This window comes from Suncus etruscus, chromosome 10 (assembly GCF_024139225.1).
Source record: "Suncus etruscus isolate mSunEtr1 chromosome 10, mSunEtr1.pri.cur, whole genome shotgun sequence".
NCBI classification, from domain to species: domain Eukaryota; kingdom Metazoa; phylum Chordata; class Mammalia; order Eulipotyphla; family Soricidae; genus Suncus; species Suncus etruscus.
In genome coordinates this window covers 79,914,264-79,936,507 of record NC_064857.1, presented here as the reverse complement: position 1 = coordinate 79,936,507, position 22,244 = coordinate 79,914,264, and the positions used below count along the sequence as shown (strand labels likewise).

General features: G+C 51.9%; 1 protein-coding gene across 1 annotated transcript in view; it reads right to left on the bottom strand.

Moving 5' to 3' along the window:
- MYO5B (myosin VB) overlaps positions 1–22,244 on the bottom strand; it is a 210,357-nt gene that overhangs the window by 21,575 nt on the left and 166,538 nt on the right. Inside the window, exons 17-28 of the mRNA XM_049781585.1 lie at positions 19,733–19,819; positions 16,204–16,315; positions 14,873–15,084; positions 13,075–13,231; positions 11,555–11,794; positions 8,279–8,512; positions 7,159–7,243; positions 5,881–6,015; positions 4,325–4,446; positions 3,466–3,606; positions 1,829–1,894; positions 60–299 (exon numbers count right to left, since the gene is read on the bottom strand). Coding sequence (XP_049637542.1) covers positions 60–299; positions 1,829–1,894; positions 3,466–3,606; positions 4,325–4,446; positions 5,881–6,015; positions 7,159–7,243; positions 8,279–8,512; positions 11,555–11,794; positions 13,075–13,231; positions 14,873–15,084; positions 16,204–16,315; positions 19,733–19,819 — 1,831 coding nt within the window. The remainder of the gene's footprint in view (positions 1–59; positions 300–1,828; positions 1,895–3,465; positions 3,607–4,324; positions 4,447–5,880; positions 6,016–7,158; positions 7,244–8,278; positions 8,513–11,554; positions 11,795–13,074; positions 13,232–14,872; positions 15,085–16,203; positions 16,316–19,732; positions 19,820–22,244) is intronic.

The window sequence follows — 22,244 nt, the reverse complement described above, 5'->3', positions numbered from 1 at the left end:
AGCCCAGCCTCCTAGCTGGCATGAGCTCTGAGTAAAACCAGGTGATGCCATCCTATTACCGTGCTCCTGCCAGCATGACGGCGCTGGTCACTACTGACGATCTGTGTCCTCAGGATGAGCACCTCCTCCTTGCGCACCTCAAGCTCCTCGTTGGCCAGCCGGAGCTGGTCCAGCAGCAGGCTGTAGCCATCTGTGGAGCCGTAGGGCGAGCTAGCCTGCATAGCATGGTCGGCCATGGCTTTCCTCAGCTCGTTCAGGTCGTTCTTCAGCTTCTTGTTCTCTGACTCCAGCTCTTGTCTCTGGGAGAGCCCAAATGAAATGCTCCATTACTCATACTCAGGGCAGGCTCCTCGGAAGGAGCAACCCCAATCTTATCTCCAGCTGAACAAGAACATGTCCCCTGATAGGAAGCTGAGGAGAGGAGCTGAACCCCCTTTCCTCAAGTGAGTCCTTGGAGTTTGTCTAGCTAATAAGACTGTAATGGACTGGGCTGGAAGATGGTGTGAAGGTCTCATGTAGTGAGACCAGGGGCCAAACCAGGGGCTGTTGTCAGGTTCAGAGACCTTCCTCTTAGTCATGTGGCAATTTCTGGTTGATGCAGAACCATGTTCTGCAGAAACAAGGTGATAAGGGCACATCTATGGGAATGTGGGGGCCCAGAAGCACTGGCCTGGCTGGCACCCAGGCCAGTGTTTTCCTCTGTGAAGGGGACTACCCTTTGGAGGACAGCGCTGGGGCTCTGTGTTTGGGAAAAGAGCTAGGTTCTAATCAGGCTTGGGGAAACCCTGGAACCTGAGATATTTTCAGGGTTGTTCAAGGGAGGGAGACTAGATGGCAGGTCCAGGGTTCCCTGGCCCTGCTTGGCTGTCATGGCTCAGGGCAGATTATTTGCAAGGACAAGGGCAGAGAATTCACTGCTCAGAGGTCCAAGAAGAGGAAAACAATATCTAGAGTGAGGGTAGTCTTAGAACCAGGAGCTCGCTCTACTGAAAGGACAGCTCTGGGCTGAGTGCAAGTGGGAAGTCAAGGCTCCATCTCTGGCATCATGTGATCCTTGGATCAACACCAAGACTGAACCTCCAGCAGAAGAGGAAGTAGCCAAGTCCCAGATGGACACTGAGCATCTGGATCATCAACAATAAATGATTTATGGGGGTAGGGGTGTTGTCACACCTGATGATGCTCAGAAATTTTTCTGGCTCTGTTCTCAGGAATTACTCATGGTGGTGTTCGAGGGATCCTATGGGATGCAGGGATTGAACCAAGCACTCTACCTGCCATCCATCCAATGATTTATTTAGCCAGTCAGGGCTGCAGACTGAAACCTTTGAGTTCAGGGCACTTAGATGAAGCAACTGGAGGGACCAGGGTGGGTGGGAGCACCTGCCTCCTTCCCCCAGCGCTCATCATGGGAATAGCTTTGCTGGTATGTTTCAGGCTTGTTATAATGTCTTGTCATAATGAAGCAGTAACAGTGAGGAAAATTTGTTTCTGAGTGGCGGGATCTGTTCTCACCATTGAGCAAACTCAGAAAGGGAAAATCCCTCAATGATAGCTGAACTGGACAGGAATGTGTGACCCTAAAATACCCCAAGCCCCAGGCACCTGCACATGAAGTGGGGCCTCACTGCCCTGTTGCCTGCTTGGTGTCAATATTGAGTTCAATAGAAGGGCCCTCTGGAAAATCCCATGACACAGACACAGCATCCTGTTAGTGGAGATGCTGACTTGGGGTCCGCACCCCCATCTGCTGCGCTGTGGTGGGAAGGGCTGTGCTGTGGCCTCAGAGGAACATCTGAGCATTCCCTGCACTAGCCTGGAGTCTCACCTTCAGACTGTTGTAGGCCAGATCCTCATCCTGGGCCAAGTCCACCTCATTCTTCACTGGCTCCATCTGTGTGGAGACCAGAGGAAGGTAAGCAGGGTTCCAGCCATTCCCACAGGTGATGCTCAGAGCCCCCAGACTGCTTGCCCAGCTCTCCTGTGGATCTGTACCTGCACTAACATCACACATGTACACACAACACACACATATATACCACATACACACATATGGAGGTTCGCACACACATATCCTCACACATGTATCTGGAGGAGTGCACACACACATACACTTCACACACATGTGGGGAAACACACTCACCCTATTGAAAGGTACAAACACATACGCCCATCAGGCACGCACACACACAGACCTGTCAGACAAGAGCCTACGCCATCTCCCCTTCAGGCTGTGCTGCAGCCCCTACATGAGGACTGGGCACCAATTCTGCCCACCCCACCCTCCACATCAACAGCCATGCCCTCTCCACTGCCACTTGCATGTGTGTAGATATTTGTTTAAGTCCATGTAATACAGTGCTGGGGTCAATCCTGTACATACACCTCAGTCTTAAGCCCCACTTCCTGGATGGTACCTCTGTGGGGACAGGGTCAGTTTGGCCATTGTGATCCATGGCGCATAACCGCTAGATATGAACCCCTTCCTCTGCGTGATCCAGGGGTTAAACCAGGGGGCTACTGTCAGGCTCAGAGACCCTCCCATTAGTCATGTGGCAATTTCTGGTTGATGCAGAACCAGGTTCTGCAGAAGCAGGAATAGGACACACCTTGCATTGGGCAATTCAGCCGCAGGAGGTCCCAGCTGAAATGTGCCCACTGAGACTGGCAGGGGAACTAGCCTCATCCTGAGCAGCCTGGATCCCATCAGGAAGGGGTCCCCAAACCTCCTCCAGGCCACATGGGTCTCAGCGCTGCATCCTGGGTGACCTTGTCCCCCTACAGGCATTCACCACACCACCTGCATCCTGTTGGTCTCCTCAATGAAGGGGGCTTTCTTGGAATTTTTTTATCACCTGTCCCCATGAATACCTTATTGGCTTTTTGTTGTTGTTGTTTGTTATTTTGGGGTCCATACTCTGAGCGATGCTCAGAGGTTACTCCTGTCTCTACAATCAGGAATTACTCCTGGTAGGCTCAGAGAACCATTTGGCATCATGTAGGAGATTGAACCAAGGTCAGCAACATGTCCTACTCACTGTACTATTGCTCCAGCCCCAGCCCATGAACACTTGAATCCCTACAAGAGCCTGGTACCAGCAGGGGCTGAGCAAAGCAGAGGTGCCCATTGGGCCCCAAGATGGAGTGACTTGTCTGTGGGACACTCGTGGGGCTCCTTTTAGACCCAGGGGCCCAGGCACAGAAAGGTGGGTGAACAGACTGTGTCACCCCAGGGCTGAAGCAAAGACCAAACAGGCCCAAAGCAGGCTCTGAAGGGGTGGCCCCCACTCCCCCCTCTAGCTCCACTTCTGCCTCACACTGGTGAGAAGCCCTGCGGTTGCCTGAATCCCAGTGGAGAGCCTCGAAAGGGAAGGGCAGCTCCCTTTGTTTGGGGGGGGGGCTTGTGGGAGGTGCCCGGTGACCCCAGCGAGCTCTGACTCTAACCTGGGCTCAGGCCCACCTTACCTGGCCTTTCTTGCTGTCCTGCTGATCTCGCTTCTCTAGCTGCACCTGCAGCTTCTTCCGCTCCTGCTCCAACTCCCGGACCCTCTTCTGCAGCTTCAGGAAAACTGTCAGGTCCATGGCTGCCTTCTCCAGGCCAGTGTCCTGAATGGGAGGGCAGCAAGTGGATAAGGGGTGGTTTGGGGGTACCAGGCACCCTCATCCCTCCCTCTGTATCCAGCTTCCCTTCCAGACACAGCACAGATGCAAGCCAATGCCAGCCACCACTCAGTTCTATTTTTCTTTTTTCTATTTTTTTTGGGAGGGTGGTCTATGTTTCTGTTGTGTGTATGTGTGTTTTTTCCCTTTTTGTCTTTCCACTACCAATCATTTCTTAACTTACAGTTGCTGGGGCAGGCTCATTTTATATCATGTTTCATGTAAATACACTGTCCCTGGGATCCTGTGTTCCATGTAACACCCAGTTCAAGAGATCTGGTGTTCCATGTGGCACCCAGTTCATGAGATCCTGTATTCCATGTGAACGCAGTTAATTTGATTCTGTGTTTTGTGTGGTATGTAGTTCATGTGTTCATGTGTTCAGTGTGAGTCCATGGGATCCTGTGTTCAATGTAACACACAATTTAGATGATCCCATGTTCTATGTAAAAACAGTCCACTTGAACACAGTCCTCAAGAACAAGCCATCAGATGATGCTGTGGTATCCAGGAAAATGCACCACATGTAAATAGTCCACTGGATCCTCATGTCAAGACTGAGCCCAGTATGTACTGGTCATATTGGTCACAACCACACAACAGTAATTATGTCTCAGTGGGGGAGCCCCTGCACCCCAATAAAGACAGTGCCTGCCTTCCTCACCTCCACCTGCTGGAGGGCATCCTCTGTGTCACCAACCTCGGACATGGAGATGGATGGATTATTGGAGTCAGATTCTAAGCTGCTCTGGTTAGATGGATTCCGCCGATGGCCTGGGGTTTGCTGTTGAGGGAAATGGGGAACCCCTCAGAAACTGAGTGTTAGAACAATCCCTCTTCAGGCCATAGCCTGAGTGCTGGACCTCAGGTTCATCTGCCACACAAACACCATCCTTCTTCAAACATGAGCATCTCAATGGCTGCTCTAAGGTCCAGCTATAAGGCCAGCTGACCCTGAATAACTGCACAACAGGGCTGACCCCATTCCTAAGTGAATCCTCAGCCTGGTCCTAAGAAGGGGCCAGCAGGGAGAGAGAGAGGGGTGGATGGAGGGAAGGGAAGAGGGAAAGGTGGAGGAGGGAATAGGACTCTTTCCAGCCCTGGGCCAGCCTCCTGCTGGAAGAGAATATTCCTAGTCTGTGGGTGGTGCCCAGATTCAGCAGGCAAGAAGAGATGGGAAATGGGTCACCTCAAACCCATCTTTCCCCAAGTGGGACGAAAACAATGGGAGGGAGCTGGAAGCAGCTCTGGGTGCAATTGGAAGATACTTTCTGTTTGTTCACTAAAAGCAGAAAGATTTCCATGGGGTATTGAGTGATGCATTTTTTTGAAAATGGGGTGGCAGACCAAACTAGTTTGGAACCTACAGTTTAGGTTTATACTCTTCTTTTACAAATACTTCTCTCCCCTGCTTGGGGCTGAAGAGACAGTACAATACAAGCCATTTGCTTTGCATGTGGCCAACCAGGGTTTGATCCCCAGCACCCCATATGGTGCTCTAAGTATCACCAGGAGTGATGCCTGAGGAGAAAACCAGGAGTAACTCATGAGAACAGCCAGGTGTAGCCCCAAAACCCAAACATAAATTCTCTCCCTTGCATCTGATTTGGCTTTGAGAGTGAAAAAAGCATCTTGGCAGAAAATTGTGACTTTGAGCTACGTTTCAATTTGATCCTCTCTTCCTGGTTTCTACATACTTACCTTTCCAAGGCTTGCCTGAATGTGCATTTTGGAGAATCTGCTGCTATACATGCTGAATAATAAAACACTTCCAGTGTACTTTGCCTCTGACCCAGAGCAGGAGAAAAGGTCAGACACCAATACCTGCATCACCCACTCCACCCCCATGAACTTGTGCTGTCTCATCACTCATGGAGCTGGGAATCAAACTCCCACACCCCATTATCCTTTCAACTTGGGGCAAGAAACAAGAGAGATAACGCCTATGCTTGGGCTGCCATTTCCCATTGAATCCTCAGCAATCTTGCTAAGACCCCAAAAGGGAAACGTGCTGAATGAGAATGAACTGGCTGCCTAGCAATTTCCTGACAAGACAATCACCCACATGACAGCAAGTAGACACATGAGGGCAGCCAAGTCGAGCCCTTCTGTTCACATGGTACCCTGCACAGGTGGGGGTGGAGGGTAGCAGCACAGGGCCTAAGAGGGCACCCCCAGGGCACTGCTTGGGGGTGTGTCTTGCCTTGATGATGGTCATCTCGTCCCGCAAGTTATCATATCTCTGCTCCAGCCGCGAGTATTCCTTAACAAGGTTCTGGTAGCGGGACCGTTCCTCCTCCAGCTCCTTCTTCACTACCAGTGCCTCGCCCTGGGCAGAGCTCCGGGCAGACTCATCTGGAAGGTGGGCACAGTGGGATTGCTGAGTACGCAGCCGGCTTACACATGGCCACTTGCATGTGGCTAGCTCAAGCCTGTTCTTGCACCAAAGCTGCTGATTAAAGCCCCAAACTCAGGCCTGAGGCTCTTGGGCCTATGCCTCCTGCTTCTGTAGGGCAAAGGGGAGCTAAAGATGGGGAGACAGAACTGAACAGCTCTTCTTAGGCCTACAGGGTAAGAAACTTCCCTGACTAGCTCAGAGTGGCCCCAACAATCAGGGAAAAAGCTGGTTCATGCCCCTGATCCTTCCCTCTGGGGACTGGGAGTGGTGGGTAGGGGGTGCAGAAGGGAGACCTGGGCAAGAGTGGATATAGGTTGGCTGGGGGCATTAGCATGAAGGCCTTTCTCCATCCCCACCTGAGATTCCCATCAAGAGCAGAAAAATTTAAAAGGCCCTTCAAGGATGTCTCAGCTCCCATCTCCCAGACTACACACTGGTGGACTGGAATCTGGCCTGGCGAATGGGTCTGCTGATCCAGACACAGGAAAGAGTAGGAAGGAGGGAAAGGGAGAGGAGTGAAAGCCACATGGATGGGGAGGAGGGTGTCTGTGCCAGGCATCCTGGGGGTGGGTGGGTGTTCGATAGTAGTGAAGCGGAGCTGATCATCAGCCCTCTCAATTCAGTAAAGCCCCATGGGGAGGGAGCAGCCTCATGGGCCTGGTATCCACCGAAATGCAGGCAGCAGAGACCACAGCCCTGAGGTGCTCTGTGGGTCAAGCACCAGCCAGGTGTTCCAGGAAAGTGCCCAAATTCTCACCCCTGCCTCAGAGGTGGAGACAGTCCTGCCCATCTGCAGGACAGGTGAAGAAATGGATGAAGGACACCACTCAGAGGCCCAGTGAGTCCTAGCGGAGCAGAGCCAGAGACACGCTTCCGCCCCAACAAACATTTCAAGTCCCTCTGTGGGTGAGTAGCACTGCCCTCCGTAGCGCTACCCTTTGTGGGTGAATCAGAGCAGGTTCCCTCAAAGCCCAGTGTCTGGCAGGCTTGTCAAGACCAGAAGATTACTGAGCCCTCCTCCCCAGCTGGCCACAAGTTTGCGGAGCATCCAGCACTAGCATGCAAGAGAGGCTGATGGAAAGGTTGATGCCTGGACTCACCTTTCGAGTGGCGCTGGATTTGCTGGTTGAGTTGCTCTTTCTCGTCTTTCAGCAGCGCATTTTCCTGCTCCAGCTCAGCCACGCGCTGCAAGAGCAGCAGAGATTCAGGTTTCTCTGGGAAAGTGCCCCAAGGATAGGCACCACTGGTAATGTGCTTGTGCTCTTTGTAATGGGCCCAAATAGTCTCATTTTGAGGGGCACAGTGTGGGTGGAAAGGGAAGATAGAGGGAGTCTCGGTGTACAGGGCATATTCACCCAGACCAGGCTCAGCCTAGCCATTCATTCACAGCCTGCTAACTCACTCCCTGCCCCACTAATGGTGAGTGACACAGCTGAGGCCCAGGAGGACAGATCCCTGTGGGCATTGGATCACCTGCCATGCACCCAGAGGACTCACACTGACAGAGACTGACTGGCCTTGGGTGAGCTTACACCTTACTCCAGAGGATGTGGTCTGGATGGATATGCTGCCTGGTATGGGAGTGAGGGGTTAGTGCAGGCTGTTCTAATCCTTGCAGATAAAGCCAAGAAGGAAAGCCAATGACTTGGTGCCATTTTTCAGCCACAAGGACTCAGCGGCTGATTCTAGGCTATATGTGAGACACTAGAGTCCACCCAAGTCTGTATCCCTTTGGTATGTACCGGGTGTTCAGAATTGGGTGAGCTGACATGTCTTCATGTGGGTACCCTAGATCAGAGATTTTTAAACACTCCCACACGTGACCCGTGTTCACCAGAAAAATGCAATATTATGCTAGCATTGCTGGAAATGCCTCTGATTCATGATGTGGTGGCTTTTGAATTCCTGTCATCATGTGTTCAGAGCCTTTACATAGGCCACATGTGACTCAGATGGGTCCATGTCTGGATCCCTGTCCCAGTTTAAGATGCCAGATCCTAAAGTGAGGCCACTGTGTGTGTGTGTGTGTGTGTGTGTGTGTGTGTATGTCAATGCAAAAGGAAGGGGGATTGAAGCCTGGGGGACAACTTTCAGTAAATTCCACAACTGTAGAGCTGGAGGAAAAGCTTGTGCACAGAGACGCACATGGATATACATGACATGTACATGGGCACACACAAGCTTTTCTGCTGGCTAGTCCATGGTCGCCGCCTGCCCTACCTTTCTCAGCTCGCTGTTCTCCCGGGCATGCGTGTCCTCCAGGACCTTGCGCTCTGACTGTGCCCTGTCCAGCTCTGCCTGCAGGTTGTCCAGCTCCTCCTGTAGCCGGGGACTGCTGTCTTCCTCACGGCTCTGCTGGTAGTGGGCCAACTCCTTCTTCAGCCTTGCCACTTCCATGGAGTGTGTGGAGGTGGCTGTCGACAGCTGCTCCGACAACATCTTGAACTCTTTATTCTGGGAGGACAAGGAAAGGGAGAGAAGCAGAGAGCAGGGTTACATGGCTGGAAGGACATGGGATGGACTCTCATGGTCAGTATTGCACCTCTGATATGTCTCCCTGGCTAAAGTCAACTGCACCTTGGAGAGAGATGGGGACCCTGTATCCCAGCATGGAGGCTGGGTCCCAACTATAGTGCCTTTGCTGGCTGCTGTCCTTACTCTTTCCCAGGAACCTTCCCTGCTCTCAGACTCACAGGAATAGAGAAATGCAACATAATCAGGGCTTGGAGGTAAAGGGCCGCATCAGCATCCCCCCCACTCTGAGGAGACCTTCTATGAGGCAGGGAATCTCCTCCACACCTGTCAGCTTACTTGGCAGGACCAACATTGGACACTTTGTTCCTTGGAGACGGCCAAAGTGAGGTCCTGTCCCTGCTCATGATACAGATACTGCAGGGATGGTGCTTCGATGGACCCTGACTTCATGTGACTATATGTGAGTGTTGTCTTGGTGGGGAGGGAGGGCTGGATACTTCCAGAGAGAACTGAAATGGCCAGTGCTGGGTATAGGGAGGAGTGGGTGGAGTTGGATTTTGTGAATAACTCAGCTAGCAGCAAGTGGTCCTTGGTTACTCACCATCACTATACCCATAGCAGCTCCAGGATGGACTCAGCTACTGGATGAATCAACAAGCTGGGGGAAGCCCCAGATTCTACTTCACAGTGTGTGGTGGGGGATAAGTGAGGTACAGGAGCCATGTATAGTGTGTCTCAAAGTTTTAGCACAGGAAAGACCCTGCACGAGGCAGATGGATCCAGGGACTTCTGCAAGGCTGATCACTGAACCCAGATATATTTGGGTCTAACTTCACACCTGGAAAGATCTAAGCAGCTTCACCTTCATCACAGAAGAAGCGCTAGTCTGACTGGACCTGTTTGTCACTCAATGTGATGGCCCTGGACAAGGCTGGCCTGGGAGCAAGCTGAGGTCAGAGGTATGCCTGGACTGAAAAATATCAACTCACAGGCCTGCTCTGGGAATCTGGGAGGACTCGGTGGTCCCAGGTACTGTCGCTGTTCTGCTAACTGCTGAGAGCCACTGGGGAAGATGAGGCTCACTAGAGTTCAGGGAGCAGATCAGAACCAGGGACAGCATTAACCTCAGTCACAGGGGCATCAGCACCAGGGACAGGGGTGACTCCCTAAAACCAGGTCCCTCCTCCCATATCCTGGACCAAGGCCCCCTAGTCCTGCTCCTCTTGTGTCTCACTCAGAATACAGCTGATCTGGTTTCTCATCTCTCTGGCAGGTATGCTGCTTTTACCCTCCACCTTCCACTTTGCTTGGTCCAGGTTATTTTATGTTTGTTTTGCAGCTACATTCAGCTGTGCTCAGGGGACCCTCTGTGATGATCTGGGTTAGACCTATGCAAGGCGAGTGAGTGCCTTATCCTCTGTCTTATTTGGCCTCTCTCCTCCTCCCTAAGGATCCTCACAGGGAGTGCGGAGGGGTGGTGACAGACAAGCTGTGTTATTAGCAAGTTTCTGAACCAGAAGCTGCGTGAAAGATCGTGGATGCTGGAGGCCACTCAAGGCTTAAAGTCCCTGTCAGATGTCAGTTGTCATCCCAGGCTCTCAGCTCTGACTGTGAGTATAACTGAGATAAGCAGTTCCAGGAGAATACAGCCTTAAACCACTGAACAACAGCAGAATAGTCACTCCTAAACCACCGAGCCAGCCACTCCAAGTCTGACCCCAAGCACAAGTCCAGGCAGTGGTGATGGGACTAAGCAAACTCAGACTCTGCACAGAGCTGCCAAGGGCATTCTGTAACACACACAGGTCCCACACCTGCTGGAAAAGGCCAGCCAGTGCACCTCCAAACAGGCTGGCTTTCCTTGGATGGCAGGTTTCTCCAGGCTTCATGTAGACCATAGAAATGGGATGAATGTTATCTAAAAAGTTCACAGCAAGGACTCACCAGGTAAGTGTGAATGTGAGTGTGAGGTGAGTGTGAAGAGAGTGCCTAGCACGTGGAGGGCAATGCCAGCTCTTATCCACCCCTCCCACACTTCTGATGTTCCTCGGCAGACAAGGCACCAGCCTAGGGTGAGTGACATCTGCCACCACTCACTGGTACTTGTAAGCAGGAAGCTTGGAGCAAAAGGCCCTCTTTAAAAATAGGTCATTTATGCTTCTCTCTGAATGTTCAAGCACACGGATTATCAAGCACCAGTTTATTTTTACCCTCTCAAATCAACTGCAGGAATCAGCAATGTCAGAGAAGGACTGATAGCTGAGACAGTGCCTGGGAAGCTCGGAGGTGCCTGGAGACTGCTTGTCCGCTGCCTGTGCTTTGCCAGGACAGAATGTAGCTGTACATGCAGCAGCAGCAGTGACTGTCCACCTTAACTCTGCTGGGTGCTTCTGGCAGCCAGTTCCAGAGAGAAGCCCTTTTCCTTGCCTTCAAATCCACTTCTCACTGAATGTTGACAAAGTCCAGCTCCCTAGACCTGGCCCTTGGGAGTACCCAGCACTCCACTCTGCCCCTTGTGTCTGTCTTGTGTCTCCACTACAAAGGTCAGCCTGAGTCACAAAGGGCCTGGCAGGACCTGGCACCTTCTGAGGGTTTGAAGAGGAGAGTCCATGTGGACCCTTCCCCCATCTCTACTGCCCACCTCACCCCAGGTTCCAGAGTTCTCAGCGCCTAAGTCTGGTGCTGCTTTTCAGAACCTGCTCTTCCTGCTTTGGATGAGGGGCCTTTGGAATATTCTGGAGTAGTTCAAATGACCCAGCTCAAGACCTCTCACTGCACCTCTGTAAAATCCTTTTTGCAGCCAGGTTTCTGAAACATGCAGGTCCCAGGGGCAGCTGGTGTGAGTCTAAAATTAGGGGGTTGTCTTATATGCTGGAAAATACAGTATGTGTCTTTCCAATGCACCAGGTAGGGTGTGTGCAACTGTGTGACTTCAACGCACCAGGAAGTGTGTGTGTGTGTGTGTGTGTGTGTGTGTGTGTGTCTCCAATGTACTGGGCAAGTGTGCCATCCCGCACTGACCTGGTCATCTATCTTGCGCTGCAGCTGCACCACCTTGTTCTCCATCCCCACGTTGAGGCGCTTCAGGTGCTCAGCCGAGCGGGCCTCTATCTTGAGGGCCTTCAGTGCCTGCTTGGCCTTGAGCATCCGAAAGGCACACTGGATGACCACAGCCGCACCCCGGAGCTGCTGGAAGTGCTTGCGAGCCATCCAGCCACGCACATGCTTTTGGATGATGGTGGCTTTGTGCTCTGCCAGGACCTGCGGAGACAGGCACCGGTGAGTGGTATGCAGGCAGATCAGAGGAGGAAGAGGAAGAGGAGAGGAGCGAGTACAGGAACTGTGATCCAGCTCTAACTGGGCTTGCCTGGGGCAACTGTGTTGTAAAATCTCCACACTGGGGAGTGAGGGATCAGCTGAGATACTCAGGAGAAGTTTTTGTTTTGTTTCATTTTCTTTTAGGGCCATACCTGGTGGTGTTCTAGTATTGCTCTTGTCTCCGCACTCAGGAATCACTCTGGGGTAGTGTGGCCCCACCTGTGGGTTCCCGTTTACTCCTTTGTTGGTTATTTGTGTATCCTCAAAGAGCTCCCAGAATTAGAAATTGATTCCCATCCCCTTGTTCCCTTTTGGGGGGAGATCTTGGTAATATTTATCTGCAGCAAATAATGCACACAGACAGGAGGATTATGGGGTAAAAGGTTGGGCGAAGTGAGTCCTTTGTCAGCCTGCTGCAGGCTCCAAAAAACACCTGGAGCCAGCCAGCATACTCTCCAAAAGACCCCAACACCTCGCTCCCCAACTATTTATTCCGCTCTCAACAGCCACCCCACCTGGAAGGTCAAGGTGGGACAACAGGCAAAGAATAATCTTATGGAAATGTTTTCATATACAACAGGGTAGATGCCCAGGACCGAACCAAGGTTGGCCTAATGGAAGAAAAATGCCCTCCCTGCATGTCCTGTTTGCACACAGCAACTGGGGCTCCCATAGGCAACTGCTTTCTTCTCAAAAATGCTGTCTGGGGTGAGGAACGAGTGGGCTACACCCAGTGGTGTTACTCCTTGTTCTATGCTCAGGCATCATGGGGCTCAGGATACTGAGTTGCTATACTATCATTTTGGCCTCTGATGACTCTGTATGTTTATGTCTACACACACACACACACACACACACACACACACACACACATCTGTATCTCCCACTACTTTTACTGCACACACACCCCTCTGTATCTTTCACTGTTTCCACACACACACACTCACACACTCACACACACACTCACACACACACACACACACACACACACACACACACACACACACACACACACACACACCTCTGTATCTCCCACTGCTTCTATTTCTCCTAAGAGCCCTGACAGGATATGGACGATGGCCTAGGAAGGAGTTAGTGAGAGAGGTCATGTGATCCCTTAGAAATCAGTCTCCCTGACCAGTGGAGTGTGGGTAAGAATTGTGAGCAGTGGCGCAAGCTGAAGCTGCAGTTGTGTATGTATCCTTTCAGTGGTAAATACGCACCTTCTGGTAGTTTCTCCGCACAAACATGCCACGGACAAAGGCCTGGATGACCACAGCAGCCTTGCGGACACGCAGGTAGGCCAGGCGGGCCCTGTGCATGCGGTATTGCTTCTGGAGCACCACTGCTGCCCGGGTCCTTCGCAGATGCTCAGCCAACCTGTCAGGGAAAGCATGGTCACGGGCTTGCCCACAGGCCCACCCCGATCCCCGCCCATTTTGCCCTGAAAGGCTGCAGCAGGCCAGGCACACCTGAATCTCAGGTGCAAGTCCAGCAGCCTCTCCCTCCCCAGTGCATTCGCCAAGTTTATTTATGATTTTTTTTTTCTTTTGCTGGGGCTGGAAAGAAAGTGGGTGAGGTGCTTGCCTTGCACATGGCTGACCTAGGTTCAATCCCCAAGATTTCATATGGTCCCCTGAGTACCTGCTAGGAGTTAGTCCTAAACACAGAGCTAGAAGTAACCCCTGAGTATTGCCAGGTAAGGCCCCTAAACCAAAAAATATAAAAATAAAAAGGTTGGGGCCGGGGCGGTGGTACTAGCGGTAAGGTATCTGCCTTGCAAGCACTTGCCTAGGATGGACTGCGGCTCGATCCCCTGGTGTCCCATATGATCCCCCAAGCCAGGAGCAATTTCTGAGCTCGTAGCCAGGAGTAACCCCAAAACAAAACAAACAAACAAAGATTTTGCTTTTTTCTTGGGCCATATCTAGTGGTGTTGGGGGCTACTCCTGTCACTATGCTAGGGGTCAGTCTGGACAGTACTGAGGAGACCATGTGATACTTAGAACTAAATCCAGACCACCCATATGCAATGCATGTGTGCTGCCCATTCAACAATTTTTTGGCAACCCCAAGTTGATGAGCCTGGGCAAGCCTGCTACCCTCAAATGCCCTTTCTGTACCTCTCCCCACCATCGCATTGGGCAGTACTGTGCTTACAAGGCCATTTGCCCCTGCAGCTATTCCCAGGTGCCATGCATCAGGTCCCAGGCTGTAGTCAATGAACAGATGAACCATCTCAGGCCCATGCCCAGGTGTTTCTTTGGTCCTCTTCCAGCCTCACAACCCTGGGGTAACGTCACAATAGTGGGGTTGGTTGCTCAGGGCAGCTGTGTAGGGGTCTTGCCCTTGGCCATGAGAGTGAGCAGTTCAAAGTGGAGACCCAAAGGAGATTTGCAGGGCTGTCACAGGGGCTCCCCAGCCTGTACTTTCCAGTGGTGTCTCTGTGCCAGGCCTCAGTGTAACAGACCCCTGCCTTAGAGGTTAAGGAGCCTGGTCTGAGATGGTATGATGGTCCCCAAGTCACCCTGGCCAACAGCACTGCTGGCACTCGTGACCCCAGTGCACTAGCATGATGACACTCATGGGGCAGGCTCAGCAGACTCTGGCCTTGGGGAACCACTGCAGTGATCAAATGAGTCACCCCCGAGGGCTGGTGGGTACAGCACCTTATCCAAGGGACTATCTGGGGCTATTGGGTCTGAATGTCCACCCCTCACTTCAGAATCTAAAAACGGGGGAAAGTGAGGCACAAATGACAAAGCAGAGCACCGGACTAACTGCAATGGCTGAACTGGTCTTTTTCTAGAAATCTGAAAGGTGAATGATGGGAACGTGGTGGTTTTGGGTAGAACCTGCTAGTCCTTGTCTGGGGCTGTTTAGGAGAGGCGAAGCATAGAGCACCCACCAGGAAGAGGTGGGTAGAAGAGACCCGTGCTGAGGGAGTTGGGGTACAGGTAGGGCCCAGGACCTGGCCTGCCCACAATGTACCGCCTCGTGTCCCGGATTGACTCAACTCACCTGCGGGCGAGGTGCCCTCGGCAGTAGCGCTGCAGCGTCATGGTGGCCCTCCGCAGCCGGCGGTACCTCACCCTTTGCAGCCAGCCCCGCACGGTCTTCTGGATCATGATGGTGGCTGCCCGGAACTTGTCTGCCCGCAACTTCTCCAGGTAAGCCACCTGGCCTGCCCGGAAGAAGATTTTGGTGCGGCCAAACTGGAACTTGTCAGGGTCCTTTGTGAGGGGAGAGAGTGGTGGGCGAGCTGTGAGCCATCAGGCTGAATGTTCACTGACCCCTCTGCATCCGGGGCACAGTGTCCAGCTGCCACCTTTGAGCATCCGTGAGCCAAGCATGAGCCACATCTGTGCCCATCATGGCAGCGTCCAGAGGTAACAGGGAACAGGCTACTTGGCTGTGTGCAGCTGCCAGGCTCACACTGCAGCTTAGGGGAATTGACAGAAGAAACGAGCATACAGATGGCAGGACAGTGGGGGCCCTCATGCTGACGGGCCAGTGCCTGCCCTTGCAAGGACAGAGACTCCCAGCAGCTCTGAGATAGGTTTCTCTCAGCTATGGATATAGAACATGAGGATGTAGACCCAAGGAAAGCACCACAATGAGACCTCAGCCAAGCCCAGGTACCAGGGCGCATCCTGTTGCTCCTCAAATGTCTCCACCTCCGCAGCAACAGAAGAGAGAGAGGCCAGTGTTTCTGATATGGCTGTGTCACCTTGGCCATGGTGACCTCATATCCTTCTGATCTTCCTAAGAGCCCCTCCAGAGAACAGACTTCCCCCAGCAGTGAGAACTGTGAGGGTGATGCCATTATGTTCATGAGAAGGTTCCTTACACACTGGCTCTTTGAGGGGAGACAGCTCTATGGACCCCCCCCCCCACACTACCTCTGTCCCATGGAACTAATGACATATAAGGAGCCGCCTCAACCCACCATGGGCTGTATAAGGATCTCACTTCCCTCCTGCCTGCCAAAAAAGGGGCGGCTTTCCACACAGAAGGGGCTTTGCTCAAAGGCGCTGCTGAGGGAAACTTTTCTGAAAAGGGTTTCGAGAAGCTGGGGAACCCCAAAATGGGGCTATTGGTCCCTCCCCAATTACCATCTGCATCTGCATCAGGTGTATGTGTGTGGGTGAGTGAATGTGAGCATGTTTGTGTGTGTGTGTGTGTGTGTGTGTGTGTGTGTGTGTGTGTGAGTGATTGTGAATGGTTGAGTGACTTATATGTGTTTGTGGATGTGTATGATTGCAAGTGATTATGTGAGTGTCTGCGTGAGCATTTGAGTTTGTGTGACTGTGTATCCCAGCTCCCCTGTGGGTGTGTTGTGGGCAGCTCACCTTGAGGACGCTCTCCAGGACCGACCTACAGATGGCTTTCTTGTCAGTGTTGGCCAGCTCCCTCTTCTTCACCAGAACCCGGTATCGGTTGAAGAAATCATGGTAGGTCCACCTACAAGAAAGCCAGGCCATTGGTCACATGGCATTCTCACTAATGCCAGTGCCAAGCTAGCCTTTTCAGAGCATCTTGGAATACTCCATGATGCCCTCTGAGAATTGTGGTGTGTGGTTGGAAACAGATTACAGGGGGAGTGCGGAGGGGAAAGGCAGATTTGGGGACACTTCTGGGAGGAGTGACCAGAGCCTGTGGACATGCCCTCTCAGATGCTGGTGCTGAAATAGGAAGGGAACCTGCCCTGGCATGTGGCCTGGCATTTCCATGCTGGTTCTCTCCTTACCATATGGGCACCCCTCACTGTTGACCTGTTACCTCAGGTAACACCCTCATCCCGAACAACACTGCACACAACACCCTGATAAAGTTCGAAGGAATCGTCCCCCGCTCTGAGTCGAGTGTTTTCTGTCGTGGCTCCTACGTAGGTCCCCATGTAAAAACCAAAGAATAAGGAGACAGACTGGGCCAGAAAGTCAGCAACCTCCTCACAGGACTGTACTGGACATCCTATAATCTTTAAGAGTACCCCAAGATTTCTCCTTGGTCACTAAAGATGTCTCCATGCTAATGAAGGCTCCACACAACCTTTGCTGTGGACACCCCACTCTGGCTCCATCGTCACACAATCCCCTTGTCAGTGAGAGACATGAGAGAAAGAAAACACAAGTCTATGGGGGAGGGGCGCAGACCAATAACACAGTGGGTACAGCATTTAACTTGCACATGACCAACCCAGGTTCAATCCTCAGCATCCCAGACAGTCCCCCTGAGCCCATCAGAAGTGATTCCTAAGCGCAGAGCCAGGAGGAACCCCTGAGCATGGCCAGATGTGGCTCCAAAACACAAACAAATAACCCCATGGTCCTCAAGAGACCATGGTATGCACAGCCTCCATAGAAGCAACATCTCTACCATAAGGTTAATATTGGGCCCAAAGGTGGAAAGAAACAGAGCAACTAGGAGATGGTGGTGGGTGAAAGAAAACAGTGCATACCCTGACAGTCGTATACACACTGAAATTGCACACTCCAGGGGCCGGTGAGATAGCATGGAGGTAAGGTGTGTGCCTTCCATGCAGAAGGATGGTGGTTCGAATCCCGGCATCCCATGTAGTCCCCCGTGCCTGCCAGGGGCGATTTCTGAGCGTAGAGCCAGGAGTAACAACTGAGTGCTGCCGGGTGTGACCCCGCCCCCCCCCCAAAAAAAAGAAAAAAAAATTGCACACTCCAGTATGAATGAACCCTGATGGAGAGCTGTTCCCTCAGGGAAGGCACATCCCTTTAGGAACCCCTGACACAGCGTTGAGCCGGCCTGGAAGAGCCCGAAAGAAGGTGAATCCCTGGGAATCCAAAGCAGATTGCAGGCAAGGAGCTCCAAGAGTGTGCATGTATAATTGGGTTTAAAAAGTCAGCCAGGCCACTTCTGGGGGCTCTGCCCCAGCCTGCACTCTGAGGAGATTTTTCACCTGTTTGGGGCAGAAAGTTGGAATTTCCAGCATGCACTTCGGAGGCACTGGGAAGGGCAGGTGAGAGGGAAGAAGTGCAGCAAGATAGAGTCCCTTCTTTCAGACTAACTACAGACTGTGGTTTCCCCACATACACTGCCCCGCTTCCACTAGTTAAGTGGCATTTACTGCATAATTCCTGCGGGACACGAAGCAGCCCTGAAGAGGGAGAGGGAGAGGGAGGCAGATGCTGCAGAGAGAGGAAACACAGGAGGGGGAGCTCCTGGACACACAGCATCCATCACTGAGCTCACACATGGGGAAGGATCATATTTCTCAGGCTGGCAGTGAGCTTCAAGGTGAATGATGCATCGTTGTTTTAAATCAGACTTGGAGAGCCACCAATCTTAGGGAGGATAGAGATTGACAGGTTTGCTGAAAGGGGAAGTGGGATATCAGGGGCCCAATGCCCCCTCCCCAACTGCATCCATAATCTGGCTGGGTGGCCTCAGGGGACACAAGTTGCGTGCCAGTAAAGCAGACACAATAGGTTTGTGCAGGACCAGCTGTCCACAGCAGGGCTGAGGGTCTGTGAATTGGGGTTGGTATGGAGGTGCAGAAAGGCTGGGAGCCACTGGTCCAACACCTGGTTACAGCTGCCTATCCATGAACCATATGTGGACAGGTGCTGTTCTCAGGTGTAAAAGGTTGAAGCCCATGGTGTGTGAACAGTGTCAGTCCACAGCCTCATGGCTGAAGAATTCAGCTCCCTGGAACAACCTTGGGGCCCATTCTCAAGGGTTCCTGACAGCCTGGAAGAGTCCCCCTCTCCCTCCCCTTTACATCCTCTCTCCCTCTTCCTCTCTTTCTTTCTCCTCTCCTTATTCCTTCCTTCCACTTTTTTCTCTTCATAACACACACACACACACATACGCACGCACGCACGCATATGCTCCTTGACCACTTAAAGAGAAAAGCAAGCAAAACTGGCATCAGTGTCAGCTCTCTGGAAGGCTGCCCCTGGACCTGCCTGTCCTTCATGGTTCTTTTCCACCTCCCGATACATGCTGACTTCCCAGATCAGAGGGTCCCCAAGAAATGCAGCACTGGCTGGAAGTGAGCGCCTGGCTCTGCTTAGCTCTAGGTGACCAGTGTGCTCATGCAAACTGGTCCTCGGACCATCTTATGGACACCCCATATTTCAGATAAATCCCAGAGGGGAATCCACAGTCCTGGCATAACTATACTAGAACACTGGGGTGGCTTCATGCAAATTAGATGGCAAGTGATATAAGATTGTTCTATTTTGTTTTGTTTTGCTTTGTTTTTAGGCCACACCAGGTGGTACAGGAATATCTCCTAGTTCTGTGCTTGGGTATCACTCCTGGCTCACTCAGGGGACCATATGGGATGCTGGGGTCAAACCTGGGTTGGCCACATACAAGGCAAATGCCCTCTCTGCTGTGCTATCACTCTGATCCCAAGTTGGTGGCGTTCTAGCACCACACCCAGAAGTATTCAGGGATTGCTATGGCTCTGTGCTTGGGGGACCATATGGGTGTCTGGGACCAAATCTTGGTCAGCAGTGTGAAAGGCAAGTAAGTGCCTTCCCCACAGAATTTCCATTTCTGGTCCCATTTCTTTTTTTTGTTTGTTTGTTTTGTTTTGTTTTTGGGCCACACCCGGTAACGCTCAGGGGTTACTCCTGGCTATGTGCTCAGAAGTTGCTCCTGGCTTGGGGGACCATATGGGACGCCGGGGGATCAAACCGCGGTCCATCCAAGGCTAGTGCAGGCAAGGCAGGTACCTTACCTCTAGCGCCACTGCCCGGCCCCAGGAAATTCTTATTTCTATTTGTATCTGGTTTGGGCCACAGCAAGAGGAAAATTTTGAGGAGCATTTTCTAGCTGACAGGGGTGAGAAGAGTGGGGTCCTCAGGCAGCCTTAAGAGGGCAGTGGGCACAAGATACCTGGATGGGTAGCCGGCTGCACTGATGCGGATTGTCTCCAGCACTCCGCACGCTCGCAGCTGCTGTACTGCTCTCTTGGGGTCAAAGCTGTGAAAAGACAAAGTGAGCCATGAGAGGCAAGCCAGGGAAGAGGGACACGAGCTCTTCCTGTCCCGAAGCTCCAGGTCAGCCTACCCGATGCCGGGGATGGTGGGTGGTAGAGACCCAGAGATGTGAATACACAGACTTTCCAGCACACCCCCTCTCTACTCTGGGCTCCAAAGAACATCTGGCTATGTCTGAAGGTGCTTTTCTTGTCACAACTATGTGATGCTTCTAGATCTGGTGGCCAGAGGCCAGACCAGCTCCATTTCCAACAGTGCTCAAAGAACCCCACAGCAAAGAACCACAAAGTCCCAAGGTCAGCGATGCAGAGGCTGAGAGCACTGGGCATGGGGGAGCAGAAGGTGGGCAGCACTGTGTTTCTAGAACCATCAGAAATAAGCTCTGGTCCTGTCATGAATACAGGTAAATCATAGTTTCACAGATGACCCATCTTTTATCTCCTAGAAGTTTCATGAGAATCGTTTTCTCTCCCTACCTTTCTTTCTTTCTTTTCTTTTCTTTTTTCTTTTTTTGGTTCTTGGGGCCACATCCTGCAGCACTCAGGGGTTACTACTGGGTCTATGCCCAGAAATCACTCCTGGCAGGCTCAGAGATGCGATATGGAATGTCATATGGAAGTTGGAATATGAAATGCTGGAGATCGAGTTCAGACAGGCTGCGTGCAAGGCAAATGTCCTACCTGTTGTACTATCACTCCAGCCCCTGTATGCACGGAGCCTCCCCACCAGTGTTCAGGGAATCTAGGGTGATAGTCAATAGTTTTCTGCTCAGGCCTGGGGCCCCAGGTCTGGGTGATTTCAGGAGGACTAGTTGGAGCTAAGATTAAGCCCAGACCTCTTCATGCCAGGCACATCTGCAGCCCTTTCAGCATCTCCCTACCAGGATAATCACTTATTTTTGGGGAGCAGCTGTCACACCTGTGACTCTAAACCAACCAGGTTGGTATTTTGTGCAGAGGCACAAAGATGCTAAGTTGCTCAGGCCAACTTGTACCAGGGGTTCCCTTATCAGTACTGGGGGGCACCCAAGATTGCACCTGGTGATGATTAGGGGACCCTGTGGTGCCAGGATTGAACCCAGACAGGTGGCCCTAACTACTGCACTGCTGCTGGGCTCCACATAACAATCTTTGTACCACAATGGAAGCAAGGAGACAAAGAAGGTCCAGTTTGTCATCAAACCACTGGGAGCAGACTTTGTTTAGGGTTTTTAATTCCAGTTTTTGGATGGTGCTGGGGTGAACCCGGGGCCGCATTCATGTAAAGCCAGTGACCTCTACTGAGCCACATCCTGCCTCTGCTGTGCTCACTGGGAGGAAGAGGTGGGACTTAGGAGAGTGGATCCTAAGGGCAGGATAGTGGCTCTCTGAAGTCCCCAAGGTCCCCCCTCGGAGGAGCCTGGCAGATCCCCATGAAGGAGCCTTCAAGGTCAAAGCTGAGGGCTGCAGAATGGAGCCCAACTGGCCCCTCCCTCTCTGCTCGTCACACCCGATCTCAGTCCTCCATGCAGCTGCTGCCAACAGTCTCCTTTCTGCTGGAGGCTGCGAGTGAGCAATGCTAGTCCCTGAGGGATCTGCTGAGCATGGCCTGGGAATCAGGGAGCAGCAAGGAGAGGGGGACACAGTGGCATCTTATAGAGGTTAATCTGAGATATCCCCTTAATTCTTCCAATTCTGGCCCACCTGAATGCAAGTCAGGCTTGCTGGCTCTCACGATCTCTTCTGGGGGAGCACACAGGCCAGTGCTCAGGGGCTACTCCCAGGGTAGTGGTTGGGGGTGGCTCCTGGTGGTACTCTGGAGAACAGGTGGTGCTGGGGATTGAAACTGGGACCTGATGTCACATTTGCACTCAGCCCCTTCCACTATCGCCTCAGTCCCAGGTGTTGTTTCTACATTTTGTAAGTTTAATAGACACTTATTGATCACAGCTAAATAAGAAAATAAACATTCTCTACCCCATATAAAACAGTCTCCAGGGAAGACAAATGCTAGAGTCTTAAATTTCTTTTTCACAAATGTAATAGGATTAAACTAATACAGATATTTTCACTGGCCCCAAATGAATAAATTGCAATCAATTACAAAAAAATTGTAAGTTCAACTCTAACATGATCAAAATATAATGTCATGATGTTGGTTTCTTTTTTTTTTTTTTTTTGTTTTTGGGTCACACCCGGCAGCGCCCAGGGGTTACTCCTGGCTTCATGCTCAGAAATTGCTCCTTGCAGGCTCGGGGGACCATATGGGACGCCGGGATTCGAACCGATGACCTTCTGCATGAAAGGCAAACGCCTTACCCTCCATGCTATATCTCCGGCCCCGATGTTGGTTTCTTAAGCAGTGCTTAAGGCTTACTCCTGGTTTTGTGCTCAGGGATTACTCCTGGTGTGGCTTGAGAGACCAGATGG